A 19842-nucleotide genomic window follows, 5' to 3' on the forward strand; every position below is an offset into this window, starting at 1 on the left:
TGAACACAAAGTCAAAATAAGCAGGAGGGCAAGATAAAGAAGATCTCCAGGGCTTCCCTGGTGGCTCAGTGGTAAAGAATCCACCTGCCAACATAGGAGACATGGATTTGATCCCTCGTCTGGGAAGATTCCACATGCCTCGGAGCAACTAAGTCCATGCACGACAACTACTGAGCCTGTGCTCTAGAGCCCGGGAGCCACAGCTCCTGAGCCCACATGCCACAGTTACTGAAGCCCATGTGCTCAGAGATCATGCCCCATAAGAGAAGCCACCACAATGAGAAGCCCTCACACTGCAACCAGAGGAGCCCTGCTTGAAATAAGTGTTGCTGAGGATGTAGAGAAAGGGAACCTCATGCACTGCTGGAATGTACATGGGTATAGCCACTGTGGAAAACAGTATGCAGGTTCCTCAAAAAATTAAACATAGCACTACCATACGATTTAGCAATTCCACTTCTGGATATTTATCCAAATGAAAACTCGAGCTCAAAGAGATATCTACAACTCCCTGTTCATTGCAGCATTATTTACAATGGCCAAAAAAACGGAAACAATCGAAGTGTTACACACACACACATAATGGAAATTATTCAACCATTAAAAAAGAAAGGAATTCTGACATTTGGGACAACACTGATGGACACTGAAGGCATTATGCTAAGAGAAATAAATCGGACGGAGAAAGAACGTATGAACTCATATGTGGAACCTAAAAACAACTCACAGGTAATGAGTCAAGAGAGCATCTCAAGTTTAGGAGACTTACTATAATAAGTAATAGAACACTATAACACTAAATCAAAAGGGAGGCTAACAAGAAAAGCAGCTGTCAGAAACAATGTTATTAAAATTTTTTTAAATAATATGACTAAATTGCCAGTCGCCCAACAAGGAAATGTGCTAATGTCACAAGTGTTTGGGGTCCTAGTTGTTATATATTTTGGTGATGACACTCCAAATCACTAAATTTAGTAAAAATTTATGTTTTTAATTTCATATACATGGAAAGCCCACTTTCACACAAAGAATCTTTTGAACATGAGTTTATGTTTTTAAAGTAAATACCTGATAATTATTCTATCAAAATTTTATTAGACAAAGTCAAATGTAAAACATGATTACTGGATTCACATACAAACACATATTTAAAAGAACATTTGGGACAACTGAAGAAATTTAAATATGGGCTTCATATTTAGCCCATATTAATTACTTTATATTATGAGATAAAATACTGGATGCCCAGTTAAATTTGAGTTTCACACTGACATCATATAATGTTGCATGGGACATACATACACTAAAAAACCATTATTTATCTGAAATTCAAGTTTATCTAGACTTTATTTTTATTTGCTAAATTGAGTGACCCTATATCACTGCATCAACGTTAAGAGAAAATATTTGCAAATGAAGCAAGAAGGGATTAATCTCCAAAATATACAAACAACTCATGGAGTTCAATGTCAAAAAAAAGCAAACAATCCAATCAAAAAATGGTGGAAGACCTAAACAGACATTTCTCCAAAGAAAATACACAGATGGCCAACAAATACATGAAAAGATGCTCAACACTGCTCATTATTAGAGAAATTCAAATCAAAACTACAATGAGAGGGACGTCCTTGGTTGTCCAATGGCTAAGCCTCCCCTCCCACTGCAGAGGGCCTGGGTTCAATTCCTGGTCGAAGAACTAGATCCTACATGTTGCAGCTAAAGATCCCGCATGCCACAAAGAAAACGGATCAAAGATCCTGAATGTGACAACCAGGACCCGGCACAGCCAAATATGTGTTTCAAAAAAAACCACAATGAGGTACCACATTCTAACCACCCATCAGAATAGCCATCATCAAAAAGTCTACACACAGTAAATACTGGAGAGGGTGTAGAGGAAAGGGAACTCTCTTGCATTGTTGGTGGGAATGTAAATTGATATAGCCACTGTGGAGAATAGTATGGAGGTTCCTTACAAAACTAAAAACAGAACTACCATATGACCCAGCAATCCCACTACTGGGCATATACCCTAAGAAAATCTAGGCATAATTCAAAATGACACATGTACCTCAATGTTCACTGCAGCACTATTTACAATAGCCAGGGCATGGAAACAACCTAAATGTCTAACTGTCTAGCAACAGATAAATGGATAAAGAGGATATGGTACAGGGACTTCCTTGGTGGCCCAGTGGTTAGGAATCTGCCTGCTAATGCAAAGGACACAGGTTCCAGCCCCAGTCTGGGAAGATCCCACATGCTGGGGAGCAATTAAGCCCACGAGCTGCAACTACAGAAGCCTGAGTGCCCTAGAGCCCACGCTCCACAATGAGAGGCCACCGCAATGAGAAGCCCAAGCACTGCAACTTGAGAGTAGGCCCCATTCCTGGCAACTAGGGAAAGCCTGCACGCAGCAATGAAACCCAGCCCAGCCAAAAATAAAATTAGTTAATTTTTTAAAAAAAGAAGATATGGTACATATATACAGTGGAAAATTGCTCAGCCATAAAAAGGAATGAAACTAGATCGTTTGTAGAGATGTGGATGGAAGTAGAGTCTGTCATACAGAGTGAAGTGAGTCAAAAAGAGAAAAATAAGTGTTGTATATTAATGCATGTATGTGGAATCTAGAAAAATGGTATAGGTGAAACTATTTCCAGGGCAGGAATAGAGACACAGATGTAGAGAACAGACATGTGGAACACAGGTAGGGGAAGGGAAGGGTAGGATGAACTGGGAGATTAAGATTAACATATACACTACCATGTATAAAATAAACAGCTAGTGAGAACCTGCTGTATAGCATAGGGAGTTCAGCTCTGTGCTCTGTGAGAACCTAGATGGGTAGAAATGGAGGTAGAGGGGAAGGGAGGCCCAGGAGGGAGAGAATATACGTATACACATAGTCTATTCACTTCCTCGTACAGCTGAAACTAACACAATATTACAAAGCAATTATATTCCAATAAAAAAAAGTTTCTTGGTGTGATAATGGTAATATAGTTATGCAGGGAAAGGTCCTTGTTAGGATACATAATGATGTTTTTGGAGGTCAAGTGTTTCAATATTACAACTTATTTTCAGATGATTAAAGGGAAAATACTGAGAGAAAAAAACCCTAATGCAGCAAAATGTTGACCATTTTAAGTGGTTTTAAGAGTACTGTTGAAATTTTTCAAAATAAAAAGTTGGGTAAAACAAAATGCAAAATTTGTAAAAGTGATTAATTACTGTATTATTTTTACTTTTGAATTAAGTCTTAAATTATTCCAAAAGTATCTACATATTAGCATTTTAGACAATTGCTTTCAAAACTATTCCTTTAACTTCTGCAAGGTAAACATCTGTCATCCATCATTCCAAATATTTTGATTTAATCATTCTAACTTTATCCTTTGTTCCTTATAATATTAAAATTCAAGCATTAAAAATAATCCAAGGTGATTCTCATCAAAGCTGGAAATTAAAATAGCATGTCCTCCACCTTTCTGGGTTACTGTCCACTTGCTAGTCAAGCATAATTTCCATTAGGACAATTAAGATAATAATGGTGGTGCTTTTAAATAAAAAGAGTTTTCAATTTGTTTAAAATGCAGGAATATTACTTTTCCTGCTTCTCCACACACCCCTCACCATTCCATTATTATCTCCCAAAATGACAGAATCAGAAACAATGATTCCAGCTGGAATGCTGAACATAATTACATCTTTTAAAAACAAGCATTATATCATTCTCAACATAAACCACTGTTTGATAAAAGTAGATCACTTCAGGTTTCTTTTTTTTTTTTTTCACTTCAGGTTTCTAAGAAGACCATTAAAAAACTAAAAAACTGAACTATATGTTAGCACCCATAAATTCTTTTTAAATGAAAATCTTTTTTTAAATGCCTTCAGCTGATTTGCAAAAGAACCCTTGTAACCTAAAGTACACCAATTTGTTCAGTTTACTAGTATAATTAAGCCTTTAAGTAGCTAAACAACTAGCGGGAGGAGGGTGGGGGGTGAGTTTAAATCTCTAAAACAACTAGCCTAAGCAATGGCTCAATCTCTGATTACAACAGAATTGAGAGATGCAAATGACTTTTTAATGCTGCATGCATTCAAGTAACAAGCGTTTCTAAGGCTCATTGAAGAAGACTCTGATGCTGGGAGGGTTTGGGGGCAGAAGGAGAAGGGGATGACGGTGGATGAGATGGCTGGATGCCATCACTGACTCGATGGACGTGAGTCTAAGTGAACTCCGGGAGTTGGTGATGGACAGGGAGGCCTGGCGTGCTGCGATTCACGAGGTCGAGAAGAGTCGGACACGACTGAGCGACTGAACTGAACTGAACTGATACATGTCAGACAAATGAGCTAATTTCTTCAGCAAATCCTTCCAGCTTACTCACTCCTGACTGAATTCAAATTCTGGACTAGCTTGGGTGCGACCTACTCCAAATCCACCACTTGTTCAGAGGGACATCTAGGACATAAGTATAATTTTCAAACTGACCTGCAGTTTATCAAAAGAAAGATGTGGAAAATATTCCATTCTGAACCCAGTTGAGGTTCTGAATTTGAGGGATTAAAACGGCCATCCAAGCTTCTCCTGGATTTTCAAAGAACTGGCACTATGGAGGAAATGAGAACACAAACATGTCCACAGAGAAGCAAGTGAATGTAAAACTCACAAAAACACCAATACTCTCACACAGACATAAGGATAGGCTCATGGGCAACTGACTTCAGAGTCAGCAGAAAAGTATTTTGTGACTCTTCAGTGATTGCTTTGTTATTCATTCAAATATTCCTTTTTTTTTTTTTTTCATTTATTCCAGAGTCATGAATTGAACATCGAGCACCTACTTTGTATCAGGCAGTGAACTAAGTTGTGCAGATCTAGGCAATCCAGAAAACATGACATGGCATGTACTAAAGGAACATGTGGTCACCAGGTAGGCCATGGGAGATGAGCCGTAAGTAAAAGGATACAGAGACAGGCAGCCTCAACAAAGACCCAGAGGCAAGAGAAGGTCCCTGTCATGTCTAACAATCTTTAAGTAGTTTGTCACAGCTGGGGACAGCTGATAACAAAGACGGATGAGGCTGGTAAGAGGCAGGGACCAGGCAGGCTCTCAAGAACTATGTAGAACGTGCTAATGAGTTTGTACTTTATCTGGAGGGCACTGGGAAGCCTTAAGCAGGAGAATGGCCCAACCAGGTTATCTCATATAAATATCATTATTGATACAGCATGGATAATGAGAGGAAACTGAATGGGAGGCAACTGGAGGAAAAGGCAACACTACCAGTATCTGCTCTGCTGACAAGCCACCCCCGGCCAGGTGGCAGTATGATTCTGGGAGAAATACTTACGGGTACTTCTTGTGGTTCATCAGGGCAAAGTTAACTGAAGGCAGCTCTGTGGTGCTCTTCATTGCCATGAAGGGACTACGGATGCATTGGAGCTATGCTTCACACTTCTGAAAAAGCTACACATGGCTGTGGCACTTTGGCCTGAAATGTACGTTCAGTGTTCAGGTCCTAATATCTGCACATCTCCACTGGAGATGATAGCATGGGTTAGAGGTGCTATTTCTTTATAGTTCTCTCATTTCCAAATAGAGGTTTTCACTCAGCCAAAAACCTTTTACTAAGATATTTCCTATGCTTTGCTGAGTACTTTCTGAGCTCATAATACCCCTTCCTCAGTCTATTTGTAAGAAGCAAATGCTGAACCAGTAGAAGTATATTATCAGGGAAAGTTATAATTTCCTTAAAATTATTTCTTAAAATCAACTAACCTGTTGAAATATCTCACAATTACACTTAAAGATACATTTATGGAATATTATAAATAGGCTAAATTGGAGAAAATATTGACCACCTGGTTACTTAGCTTTCAATCAATCTAATTATCAAATCTTTATATTTTGACATATTTATTCCAAAATTTAAAAAAAATTAGATACAGTTGATGCCCCCCCCATTTTGTACCCTTCTTCCTCAGAGTGAACATTTCATTTTAAAAATATGTTCTGATTTACTTATCTTTTTGTGGTATCTACTACTTATTCCCCCAAAACAGACTCTTCTTTGACCATTTTTCTACCAGCTTGATTTTTTTTTCTTTTTGGTAGGAGTTCTTTATATATATTCTAGATAGCAATCTATAGTCAATTTTTTTTATTTTTAATTGGAGGATAATTGCTTTACAACATTGTGTTGGTTTCTTGCCATATGTCAACACAAATAAGCCACAGGTATACATATGTCAGCTTTCTTTCGAACCTCGCTCCCACCTCCCTAAGTCAATTATTTTTGATGTAAATATTTTCTCCCAGTCTGTGGTCTTCCTTTTAACCTTTCTAGAGTGCTTTTTGTTGACTATAAGTTTTAAATTTTAGTTGGATCAAATGTATCCAACTTACCTTTATAATTTAAGCTTTCATATCTTGTATAAGCAGGTCTTCCTCTCCTCACGGTCACAAACATAAATCCTCTATATTTTATTCAAGAAGTTTTAAAGTTTCCCTTTAAGTTTAGGACACTGATTCTGTGGAATTTATGTTTATGTTCAGAAAGGTAGATATCTAATTTTACTTTTCACAAAGATAATCAATTGTGTCATCCCTGTTGGCTGACTAGACCATCTTTTTCCACTGATTTTCAGTGCCAACTCAATGGTGTATCAGGTCTCCATGTATTCTATTTTGTTCCACTTGTCTGTATGTCTATATAATAAGTGATCAGTGAATAGTTCTGTTGACTAGAGGCAGATATAGGAAAGTAACAGAAAATTAGACTGGAAACCTAGACTAAGTACATTTCTGGTAGAACTTTGAACACTATTAACGGTCTCCCACCACCCTCAAATCTAGTCAGGAAGCAGTCATCCATCTATAGCAGGGGCAGCAAGTTATGGCCTGTGGGCTAAATCCAGCCCGACATCTGTTTTTATAAATAAATATTTATCAAAATACATTTATTTATGCATTGTCCATGGCTACTTTGAGTACAATGGCAGAACTGAAGAGCTGTAACAGAGATCATATGGCTCCTAAAACCCAAAAGATTTCCTACATGGTCCTTTACAGAAAATATTCACCAGCCCCTGATCTAAAGACCTGACCAAAATCTCAACGTAGATCCCATGGTTCTAATGCCTCTTTATGGCCTACATAATTCTGCTGCCATAACCAAAGCAGTCAGTTTTGGCTGACAATGACAAAAAAGTTCCTATCTTAAGACATTAAGGTTATTCCCCTTTTCTTTCAATTTACTTTAAAGAATTTATAAAAGATATTCTCATCTAGTGAGGGGGTGTGGGGGAGAAATGGATGAAGGCAGTCCCAAAGTACAAACTTCTAGTTATAACATAAATAACAGGGATATAATGTACAACATGATTAATATAATTAATACTGACACATGTTATATGTGAAAGTTGTTTGGAGAGTGAATCCTGAGAGTTCTTATCACACACACAAAATTTTTTTCTTTGTTTTATTTTGTATCTACATGAGATGATGGATGTTCACTGGACTTGAATGGTAATCATTCCACCATGCATGTAAGTCAGGTGGTGCTAGCAGTGAAGAACCCACCTGCCAATGCAGGAGACACAAGAGACGCAGGTTTGATGCCTGGGTTGGGAAGATCCCCTGGAGGAGGAAATGGCAACCCACTCCAGAATCCTTGTCTGGAGGATCCCACTGACAGAGGAGCCTGGCAGGCTACAGTCCATAGGGTCGCAGAGTCTGACATGACTGAAACAATTTAGCACCCACACATGCATGTAAGTCAAATCAGTATGGCCGACACCTTAGTTATATAGTGCTATATATCAAATATATCTCAATAAAACTGGAAGAAAAAAACAAAAATAGACATTCTCATCTACACTGACAGCATAATTTTACCTCTGGAACCATGACAAAATTTAAAATGTAATTGAATACATTTGTTAATTATTCTGGAGATGGAAGCAGGCCCATTATATTCTCTTTCTCAAATTTCAGACATAAATGAGTCTTTGGCATGTGTTAAGTTCCCAAAAAACAATGCAGTTTGACTCCCAATCTTGTTTCCTTACAGATAGAGCTGTCATTGGGTTAGGACATAATCTTTTGCTTTGGCTTTCATAAAAATTTGATACAAAAAAAATATACATTTAAAAATATTTCCAGTCTTTAATAAAGCTGTAGCGATAGATATCTATTCCAAAGTCAATGCTGCTTATTATGTTCTAAAGGCTAAATCACCAGATAACAGGGAAGCTTTACCTAAATCCCACTGCTCAACCTACTTCACCTATAGGATATGTCAGTTTTAAGAAAAGGAACAGAGAGAGTAAGGGCTCACTTCCTTAGCTGGAGGAGAGAAGGGAGGAACTGAGGAAAAACCAGCAAACTGGCTAGTCTTGGATAAATAACTGAAGGGAGCCAGACAATGGGTCTCCTGCATCTCCCGAAAGAAAAGTCCACAGCATAGCATTCCAGGTATCTAGCTCACGGCTCCCAGGTGTGAGGAGCCAGATCAGAGAAAGCACCAAGACCTTACACCAGCTGAATTCAAGGCAGCGCAGGTCATTTCTACCTGCTACATGCATTGTTCTTAGGAGAGTGAGGAGAGGTATCCAAATTAAAGACCATAATAGGTTGTAAAAGGAAGTCTGAAATAATAATTTCTCATTAGAGAAAAACAAAATTATTTTGTGGAGAGCAGGAGAAAAGGAAAAGGAATTCTGACCCCTGCTCCCCTTCCCAGTTCCCAGGTCTCTTTGGCTATGGTGTCTCCTCCCCAGAGATGAAAAAACCTGGCTGCCTATATACCCCTGATTAATGGAAACAGAGATTTTCAGAGCAGCTCCACACTCTGTTTAATTCTTTCCCTCCATGACTCTAGAAATGCTTGATTTGGCTGTGTAAAAGTAATACTAATTATAGTGATTTACATGAACTACTTACCATTTATGCCTAATTACCTCACAGCACAATAACAATTATGCATACATTAAATGTGTCAGATTAACCTGGTTGTAAGTTTTATTTGATAACAAAAGTAAAGTGTTCATAAATGCTCATTCTTCCTAGTTTGTTGTTCATATAGCATGGTCATCTTCTCATAACTTTTTCGAATTTTTACTAGAGAAAACATTGTTACATAGGTAGGTGAAAGCAGCCTAATAGTCTGCCACCAATTCTCCTCACTGATAAATAACTCCAGCATTTTGCAAAGAATGTGCATTTTATTTTAACATTATGGCTTATCCTTACAGAACGGTTCTTAGGAGTACAATTTGTTTTAAGTCCACCAGAGTGAATATTTAAACATCTGTACCAAAAACAAAATCAAATCTGCATACATGCTAACTGAAATTCAGTCAGACAAAGACCATCCTGTATGTTCTCACTTACAGGCATAATTTTATAAGAGCATAACTCATAGGATGGTGGTTATCAAGAGCTGTGGGGCAAGGGAAATGGTGAAATATTGGTCAAAGGGTACAACCTCCCAACTATAAGATCTAATGTGCAGCGTGGTGACTATAATTAATAATACAGTAGCATATTAACATTTGAAAGTCGTCAGAAGAGTAGATCTTAAATGTTTTCACCACAAAGAGAAATAGTAATTATATCAGGGGATACGCTGCTGCTGCTGCTACGTCACTTCAGTCGTGTCCGACTCTGTGCGACCCCATAGACAGCAGCCCACCAGGCTCCCCCGTCCCTGGGACTCTCCAGGCAAGAACACTGGAGTGGGTTGCCATTTCCTTCTCCAATGCATGAAAGTGAAAAGTGAAAGTGAAGTCGCTCAGTCATGTCCGACTCTTAGCAACCCCATGGACTGCAGCCCACCCAGGCTCCTCCGTTCATGGGATTTTCCAGGCAAGAGTACTGGAGTGGGGTGCCACTGCCTTCTCCAATGTCAGGGGATATAAGGGTTAACTAATTTTATTATGGAATCATTTAGCAATGTATTCAGGTATGAATCATCACACTGCACAATTTAAATTTAGATATATTATCTGTCAATAATATCTCAGTAAAGCTGAGGGAAGAATCAAATGTCCATGAAATTGTAAACCCTATTTATGAAAATCAAAAAATCTACATACTGGGCTTCCCTGGTGGCTCAGTGGTAAAGAATCAGATTGCCAGTGCAGGAGACATGGGTTTGATCCCGGTCCAGAAAGACCCACATCCTGCAAAAACTAAGACCGTAAACTGTGACCCTTGAGCCTGTGTCCTAGAGCCCAGGAACTGCAACTACTGAGCCCTGAGGCCACGTGCCATAACTACCGGAGCCCACATGCCCTAGAGCCTATGCTCTACAACAAGAGAAGCCACCACAATGAGAAGCTACACACTGCAACTGGAGAGGAGCCCCACCCCACAGCAAGCAGAGAACAGCCCACACAGCAACAAAGATGCAGCACAGACATAAACAACATTATTTTTTTTAAAAAGGGATTCTAAACTACTAACAAAGTTCTATTGCTGGAAAAATCTAACAGCTTAAATTTTCCTTCTCTGATAATTGGCATGTCAGTATTTTTAGAAGAAATAGTCTTGTGGCATCTTTATAATCTCCAAAACTGAAGTTTTACATGTTTTATTCAGACTAAATTTGTTATTTGGGTCTTCTGCAATGCTAAATATTTTATGGGCTTAAGAAATGACAGGACAAATAAAAAAGATGTTGATCAATCTACTAAATATTCATTCACATATGCATTGGGATTAACAAATATAAGCTTTCACTAGACACATTAGAAACTACCTGATTTGTCAAATTTCCTCCTTACATAAGAATTACACAATAAAACAAGGGCCTCTAGATAGTAAAGTATTGCATTTAATTACTGCTAAATAGCTGTCTATTTAGAGGCAGATTCAGTATAGCCAATTCATATATCAAAGGTGGAATGAGATACAAAAGTCATGAGAGAAATTTTAACTTTCAGATAACAACAAAAATCTGGTAAGTAAAACATCTTGTCTCCTGGCTAGGACATATAACAAAGTTGTCATTTTATTTGGAAGACCTCCTGTAACGCAAACTATAATTAAGTATGCAGTACTTAAGCAATCTATGTTTTCCAAACTTCTTACTTCTTGATTCACCCATAAACTTTTGGGAACACAAGAGAAAGAGAAAACGTTGGCCATCAAAAGGGATAATTCATCATTATTTCCCATAACCATTGTGCTGGACTAGCCAACACACCCTGGCGCCCAGCCTCACAGTCCACTTCTGAGGGAAACTGCCCTGCTCTCAGGAGCACTGGATAGCACCTTATACAGAGAGCCAAACTTTGTGTTGACTAGCAGCCCCTGGAAAACTGGTGCGAAACTTCTGCCCCAACAGGGATGAAGGGTTTGGGTGGCCTCTCAGATTCTTCCTCAGGAACTTAAACCACAGATACAGGAAAAGAAATGAGAAGCTGGTAGGATGAACAGAGCGGGAAAGAGAATGGGGAAAAGGAGCAAAGAGTAAATAGATCACTCTTTATGAATGGCAGGGCACTGGAGCATCCACAGGGACCACTTCCTACAAGTCATCAGAGATTTCAGAGCCACTGTGCTCAGCTGTTCAGTCGTGTCTGACTCTTTGCAACCCCATGGACTGTAGCCTGCCAGGCTCCTCTATCCAAGGAATTCTCCAGGAAAGAAAATTGGAGTGGGTTGCCATTCCCTCCTCAAGGGAATCTTCCCAACCCAGGGACTGAACCCGTGTCTCTTGCATCTTCTGCATTGGCAGGTGGATTTTTTACCACTGCGCCATCTGAGAATGGTGCCAAATGCTGGTGCCTGCTCTGTGAGGCCTGGCTGAGTGATGGAGATGCCCTTTGTTGCTATTTTCTTTTTTAATCTTATTCCACATCTCCATTTCTTTCTCAAGCCTAAATAAGTAATACTTTATTGTTTTTAACCAAAACATGTTAATACAATGCAGTACTTTTCCTTACATAAAAATAAAACCATTTTGTTACATTCTCAAGTGCTTTTTAAAAAGTAAAATTACTTTCAGTAGAACTTATAAACAAAGTACTATTGTTATAGTTATATTGTTATTGTTATATTGTTATACAGTACCTTTCTTATAAAGATCTTATAATAAGAGGATATTTGTGTTAAGGGGGAAACGTAGTTTGGTCCGTTGATTAAAGGAAAACTAGTTTCTTAGGTTGAACCATAATATCCCTCATAATTTAAGGATGACACCACTGATAACAGAGCTTCTATAGCAGGACAAGGAATGGGAGTTTTTCCTTTTGTTTCAGAATTTCAGCTAAACCTCAAAGCTGAGGACATGAGAAACAGGTGCCCCTATACACTACAGAGAGGCACTAGTTGTATATATGCAAGAATTCCTTAAACAGAGGCAGGGGGGAATCAAAAAACAGCCGCACAACCAAAGTAATCAAGGTAGAAAATTGTTAGCTGGGTAAAGAATCCTGTGGCATTTCCCCTGGATGAACCAACCTCATGTCAAGTGCAAGGGGTCCCCAAGAGAAACATCCAAACAGGTTAGAATTAAGGCAAAATGGGCATCCTCTCCCCAGTTGGATACTCACTTCATTGAGAAAATCTGCAGACAGCTACCCAAGTAGGGTGTGAAAGAGTTCACAGAAGAACCTGACACGTATGTGTCCCCAGGAGTACAGGGGCACACAGAACAGATGCTGGTGTTTGCTTCTTAAATCTGCAGAAGTCCAAGGGCAGGAGACTGAAGCTGCCCACACAGTAGGGTTTGGAGAAAGGAGATGTGTTACTTGGGGTGGTCTCAGTAGACACCACAAAGGCGACCTGGCTAGAGCTGTCCTGAAAGGACCCCACTGAAGAAAGCTAAGTGCAAGGGCAAGGCCATCCCCGCACCACAGGGCCAAGCTGTGAGATGTTTGTTCCTTAGAGTCGTAAGAGGTCGGTCACAGTGACGCAGTGGGGAGGTCCTCATGGGAGTCCTGAAGAACGCACACAATGCTCCTCACAGAGAGCTAGCATGTCAGTATCTACCACACAAATGGCCCTTAACTGGCCACTCAAGACTCTGCTGTTTCACTCTAATCGTCTATCCCCCGCATTCTGACCCTAGGGAAGCCAAGCTGGCAGAGAGAGGAAAAGGAGAGAGAAAAAAGAACAAGTCACTCCCTCTTCTCTGCTACTGATCCTAGGCCAGGCCTGAGCTAAAGCGAGGGGGAAGCTTTGAATTGCATACAAGTTTTCACTATAACTGGTATTTAGGTATTCTTTTTACTACCTCAGTATGAAGCTATTTGAATCCCCTTGAAGGTAAAAGAAAGCTATAGAACATCAAGAGGTCAGAAATGGGGATCCAACAGAGCTTGTTTGAAGGAACTGGAAGCAAATTTTCAAGCTCTTTCATGAGTCTACCCAGCTGCATTTAATCCATTTTTAAAATGCTCACACTTTTAACTGTTCCATCTTTAACATGACACAAATCTTACCTTAGAAAAAAGGCCTTCTTCCTCTATCCTGTATCCTTTAAGGTCCTCATGCAGTTTCTGCAGACATTGTATGACTCTTCTTTGATGTTCATCATCCTTTAGCTCACGAGCTTTGATCAGAAAGTCATAGTGGTCCAATGGTCCATGGCAAACAGCTAAAGCTTTTGAATAAGCCTCTGTAGCAGCAGTTGGAGACATACTCTCAGGGGGCTGAACTGAATAGGCTATAAACAAATACATATATATAAGATTTAAGACTTTCTGAAATGAAGGTATTTCATAGTGCTCGATACTGTTTCTTAAAACTTTTAACCAATTACAATTGTACATATTTGAGCAGCTGTTGTAAAAATCATTTTGATGAAAACCATAATATAAAACACATTTTGGGGACTTCTCCGGTGGTCCAGTGATTCAGACTCTGTGTTCCCAAAGCAGGGGATCTGGTTGGATCCCTGGTTAGGGAACTAGATCTCACATGCTACAACTAAGACTCAGAGCAGCCAGATAAATAACTTTTTCAAAAACATACACATTTTGTACAATAAATATATAAATGATTGACTCAATTTAATAAACCCCAAACTCATAACCTATCAATATAACCCCTCTTCTAGGAAGCCTTTGTGTGTGTATTTAGTTACTCGGTCATGTTCTACTCTTTGTGACCCCAGGGGCTGTAGGCTCCTCTGTCCATGGGATTCTCCAGGCAAGAATACTGGAGTGGGTTGCCATGCCCTCCTTCAGGAGATCGTCCCAACCCAGGGATCGAACCCAAGTCTCCCGCATTGCAGGTGGATTCTTTACTGTCTAAATCACCAGGGAAGCCCTCTAAGAAGCCTAACCCCCTCTACAGTGACAGCTTTACCTCCACTCCATTGAATGCTACCAAGGTTCATAGCATCCTTCCCCACAGCAGAGGTGGTACCTTTCATTGCATTAGGCCTAAATCTGGTTCTTTAACACCAAGGCAGAGACTTAGAGACTAGTCACAAAGGGTTGTCTATTGCCTCTTTATTCCCTATCCAAAACAACACAGCATTCAGACATTACCATGCTGAATTCAGTTCTCTGCTTACAAGATTCCTTCACTTTTTCCATTACCTTTAGGTTGAACACCAAGAGCTGAGAGACAAGAAGAGTGTTTCAAAGCAGGGTGTGTTCATCCTTTTTTTAGCTTCTCAAGGAAGAAAACTGATTATCTGTGGTAAGGTCCGGTTATAACTCCATTCCTTATTTGGGGCAGGTTCAAGCTGGTACATTTTTAGGCAAAGATTTTGCAAGGGTATTTTGCCAGAGTTTCTCTTGTTTCATTGAATACCATGTTTCCTTTGTTTCAATAATATGAAAATTACTTAATTTAGGAAAAAAATTAAGTCACAACATTATTTTCATCTTTTTCTAAGAAAGGAAAAAAAAATCCTTAAATATACTGTGACTATTGAGGATAGGGCAGGGCTATCCCCTAATAACTGTTCTCCCTTTCTAAATAGGGGTTTTAGCTGGGTACAAGTCAGCCCGGTAAAATATTCCATATCCTGGTCTCTGGCAGCTAGGATGGCCACGTGACCAGTGGGATGTAAGCTGAAATTTGTGTGCTCTGCTCCGGAGCACTTAAAGGGAAAGGGCAAATTCCCCTCCTCTCTTTCCCTCCCCTCCCTCTGTCTGGAAAGAAAGTGCCATGGCTGCAGCTGGAAGAGCCAACCTGGCAAGGAGAGGCACACAGAATGCTGAGCAAAGCAGAGCAAAGTTCCCCAACAATGCTGAGCTGCCAAACCAGCTCTGGACCACCTGCCTGGATTTTTATGTAAAATAAACGTCTATCTTGCTTTTCAAGCAGTGTATTTTGGGGTCTCTTTGTTACAGAGGCCTAAATTGTACCCTAACTAATACATTGGGCTTACAGCCTGCAATAGAGAACCAAACTAAGGGTCTCCTGGGATCCTAGGCCTTGTAGGACCAAGGACAAGATTTGGGTTCATGCTGAAACTGAAGGCACAGGTTGAGAATTCCGCAGAGGTTTCCAGCGATTTGAGACGTTTACCAGGGTGGTATAAGAAACATACTTGCAGTTGGTCCACAGTCCCTGGCACAGAGATCATAAAATCCTTGGAATTTCCTAAGTGATAGAGCATCTTTTGTTATTCATAATGAGCCTCTTTCCATCACACATATGCTAATGAACTCAGGGAAGGTCCTGAAAATAGTCTCAGGACAGGGCTGGTTCCCAGAAAGACTAAGTGTTTAGAAAGCTGGCAGTCCCATCCACCAACCTATGAGGGCAAGGGAGGCTGGAGATTAAACTCTATAAACACTCCTGAACAATAAGATTTGGAGAGCATCCAGGATGGTGAACATCTCAAGGGAAGGTGACGTACTCAGAGAGGGCATGGAAGCTCCATCCCTTGCCCCGTGAACCCCTTCCATTTGCCTGTTCCTGAGCTGTACATACCCTTTATAACAAACTGATAAACATATTTAAAGTGTTTGTTTCTGAGGTCTATGACCATTACTAGAAAATTATCAAACTTAGCTAATTATCAACCCCCTGAATTTGAATTCAGCCACGCAGAAGGGTGGGAAGCAGGGCAGCACAGTTGCAGCTGGCCTCTGAAGTGGCACCATTTTTATAGGATTGGCCCTTTAACACGTGGGAGCTGATGCTACTACCTTCAGGTAGATAGTGTCGGTATCCACTACTGGATACCCAGCAGTGTTGGAGGATTATGAGACCCTCACAACCAGGGAAAATGCTCTTTTCCACTCCCTGGAATCAACTAAGTAAAATACCTAAGATAATGCTAATTTCCTTCTCCAACCCCAAACCTCCTCCCCAGACCGCAACCAGATCCTCAGCCAATCAATCATCAATGCTACCCAATTTTCTGTGTGTATGTTAGTCGCTCAGTTGTATCTGACTCTGCAACTCCATGGACTGTAGCCCACCAGGCTCCTCTGTCCATGGGATTTTCCAGGCAAGAATACTGGAGTGGGTTGCCATTTCCTTCTCCAGGGGATCTTCCCAACCCGGGGATCAAACCCAAGTCTCTCACATTGCAGGCAGACTCTTTACCGTCTGAGCCATCAGAGAAGCTCTCTACCCAATTTTACATCGTAAAGTCTCTCTAATCCATTTCCTCCTCCTTCTTCATATAACCACTCCAGCCGATGCTCTTAATTATCTCTGTCTTGATCTCCCTGCCTCTGATCATCTCCAACCTCAAATTTATCTTGACCACAATCTCTTAAAAAAATATCTCCCATCAACAACAGAAATGATCCTACTAAAATCCAAATGTGATTTTACCAATATTTGGCTTAAAATTCATCTCATTGTTTAAAGGAGTGATTTTCAAATGTAATTTTAACAGCAGCACCTTTTTTATATACAAAACCTTCCATCGGATCCTAAATTTACTTAACAGAAAAGAAGAAAGGGGTAACAAAGTCCCATCCTCTCCACATCTCCCTCATTCTCACACCCATATCCCTTCATTTCCAAAGTAGCCCCTAAGGCCTCTTCCCCACCTTATAGGATCACATTAAGTGAGAACAGTGCACAGAAAAGCGTTAACACAGCAGGCCTCAGACTGCAGAGCTTAGAAATGCCTGCTTGCAAAAGTGGGACCTTGACTGGAGCCTGAATTCCCACAGGGTTCCCCATCAATCCAGAAATAGTACGAGTGACTCACTGTGCCTAAACGCTTGTATTATATATAAGCAATATGGTTTATGCTGAACACCGAGTTTCCTTCTACAAGTCTGGAATTTTCGCACAGGCTAGGCAGAGGGTGGGCTTCCCAGGTGACACTAGTAGTAAAGAACCCACCTGCCAATGCAGGAGGTATAAGGGATGCAGGTTTAATCCCTGGGTAGGGAGGATCCCCTGACGGAGACCATGGCAACCCACTCCAGTATTCTTACCCATGGCAAGAGGAGCCTGGCGGGCTACAGTCCATAGGGCTGCAGAGTCAGACATGACTGAAGCAGCTAAGCACGCACGCGTGGACAGGCAGAGGGCACGTCCATAACCACCACTCGACCCTAGGCCTCGAGTCTCTAATGAATCTTCCTAATAGACATTTCACCCCTGTTGTCAAAGTTGCTGGAGGTATTAAGCATGTTCTGTTTGACTCCACTGAGAGAAGATGCTTATATGCTTCTAATTTTTTCCCAAACTTTCCCCCACATGCCTTTTCCCTTTGCTGATTGTGCTTTGTATCCTTTCACTATAATAAATGGTAGCCTTGAGTCTAACTATATGCTGAGTCCTCTGAGTCTTTTAGTAAATCCCCAGAGGGTAGTCTTAAGGGGATCCCCAACACATATGGTGTTCTCATTCTGAGGTTCAAGGAATCAATAAACACAGAAAAAGCATTTGACAAAAACTAACACCCATTCATGATAAGAACTCACAGTAAACTAAGAAAAGAAGGAACTTCCTTATCTTGATAAAGAATATTCACAAAAACCCTATAGCTAAAAATATACTTAAGAGTAATAGCCTAGAAGTTTCCCACTAAGATCAAGAACAAGTAAAGGATGTCCCCTCTCTTCACTCCATATCAACACAGCATTAAATAATGCCGTAAGACAAGAAGAGGAAATAAAAGGCATGCAGATTGGAAAGGAAGAAATAAAATGTTCTGTTCCCAAATGACATGATTGTCTATATAGAAAATACAAAAGAAACAACAAAATAAGACTCCTAGGACTAACAAGCAATTCCAGTAAGGTTATAAGATACAAGGTTAATATACAAAAGACAATCACTTTCATCTATGCCTGCAGTGAACAGTGGAATGTAAAATTAAAAACAATAGCATTTAAGGACTTCCCTGGTGGTCCAGTGGCTAAGATTCTCCACTCCCAATAGAGGGAGCCCAGGTTCAATGCCTGGTCATGGAACTAGATCCCCCATGCCACAGCTAAAGATTCCCACATGTCCCAATGTAAGATCAAAGATCTTGTGTGCCACAACTAAGACCAGCACAGCTGAATTAATAAATATTTTTTAAAATACCACTTACATTAGCACTCCCAAAAATGAAATACTAAGGTGTAAATCTAACAAAATATGTAAAAGATCTATATGCAGAAAATGACAGAACGTTGATGAACAAAATCAAAGAACTTAAAAATGGAGAAATATTCTATGCTCACAGATAGACTAAATATTGTCAAAATGTCAGTTCTTCCCAACTTGATCTACAGATTCAACGGAACCTCAATTAAAATTCTGGCAAATTATTTTGTGGATACTGACAAAATAATTCTAAAATGTAAATGAAGAAGCAAGAGAGACCCAAAATAACCAACACAATACCAACAGAGAAGAACAAAATTGGAGGATTGACACTACCCAACTTCAAGACCTACTAGAAAGCTACAATAATCATTATAGCACTGTATTGCCAAAAGAACAGACAAACAGATCAATAAAACAGAGTAGAGAGTCCAGAAATATAGCCACATACATATAGTCAATTCATTTTGCCAGAGGAATAAAGGTAATACAGTGGAGCAAAGATAATCTTTTCAATAAATGATGCTGGGACAACAGCACATCCACATGCAAAAAGGTGAATCTAGACGCAGACCTTACACCTCACAAAAATTAACTCAAATTGCTTCACAGGAGGTCTTCCTTGGTGGTCCAGTGACTAAGACTGCACGCCCAATGCAGGGGGCCCAGGTTCAATCCCTAGTCAGCGAACTAGATACCACATGCCTCAATCAAGAGTTCATATGCCGCAACTAAGACTGGGTGCAGCCAAATAAATAAGTATTTTTTTAAAAATGCATCATAGGACTAAATGTAAAAAATGAAATTATAAAACTCTTAGAAGATACCATGCAAGAAATACAGGCAAAACCTAGATGATCTTGGGTACCGTTTTAACTTTTTAGATACAATACCAAAGGTACAATTCCTGAGACAAATCATTGATAAGCTAGACTTAATTAAAAACTTTTATTCTGCAAAAGACAATGTCATGGTCTCATAAGAAGACAAGCCACAGACTGGGAGAAAATATTTGCCAAAGACCCATCTGATAAAAGACTATTTTCCAAAACACACAAAGAACTCTAAAAACTCACTAGAAAACAATCTGATTAAAAACTGGTCTAAAAACTTTAACAGAAACCTCACCAAAGAAGATACACATATGACAAAGAAGCATATGAAAAGATCTCCACATCATATGCCATCACAGAAATGCAAATTAAAAGAACAATTAGATACCACTAACAGTGTCAGACTTTATTTTTTTGGGCTCCAAAATCACTGCAGATGGTGACTGCAGCCATGAAATTAAAAGATGCTTACTCCTTGGAAGAAAAGTTATGACCAACCTAGATAGCATATTCAAAAG

General features: G+C 39.8%; 1 protein-coding gene across 1 annotated transcript in view; it reads right to left on the reverse strand.

Moving 5' to 3' along the window:
- The window catches only part of AFG1L (AFG1 like ATPase), a 194900-nt gene that overhangs the window by 156818 nt on the left and 18240 nt on the right, over positions 1-19842 (reverse strand). Inside the window, exon 2 of the mRNA XM_027551271.1 lies at positions 13466-13689. Within this exon, the coding sequence (XP_027407072.1) occupies positions 13466-13689 (224 nt within the window). The remainder of the gene's footprint in view (positions 1-13465; positions 13690-19842) is intronic.

Source organism: Bos indicus x Bos taurus, chromosome 9 (assembly GCF_003369695.1).
Source record: "Bos indicus x Bos taurus breed Angus x Brahman F1 hybrid chromosome 9, Bos_hybrid_MaternalHap_v2.0, whole genome shotgun sequence".
Lineage (NCBI taxonomy): Eukaryota > Metazoa > Chordata > Mammalia > Artiodactyla > Bovidae > Bos > Bos indicus x Bos taurus.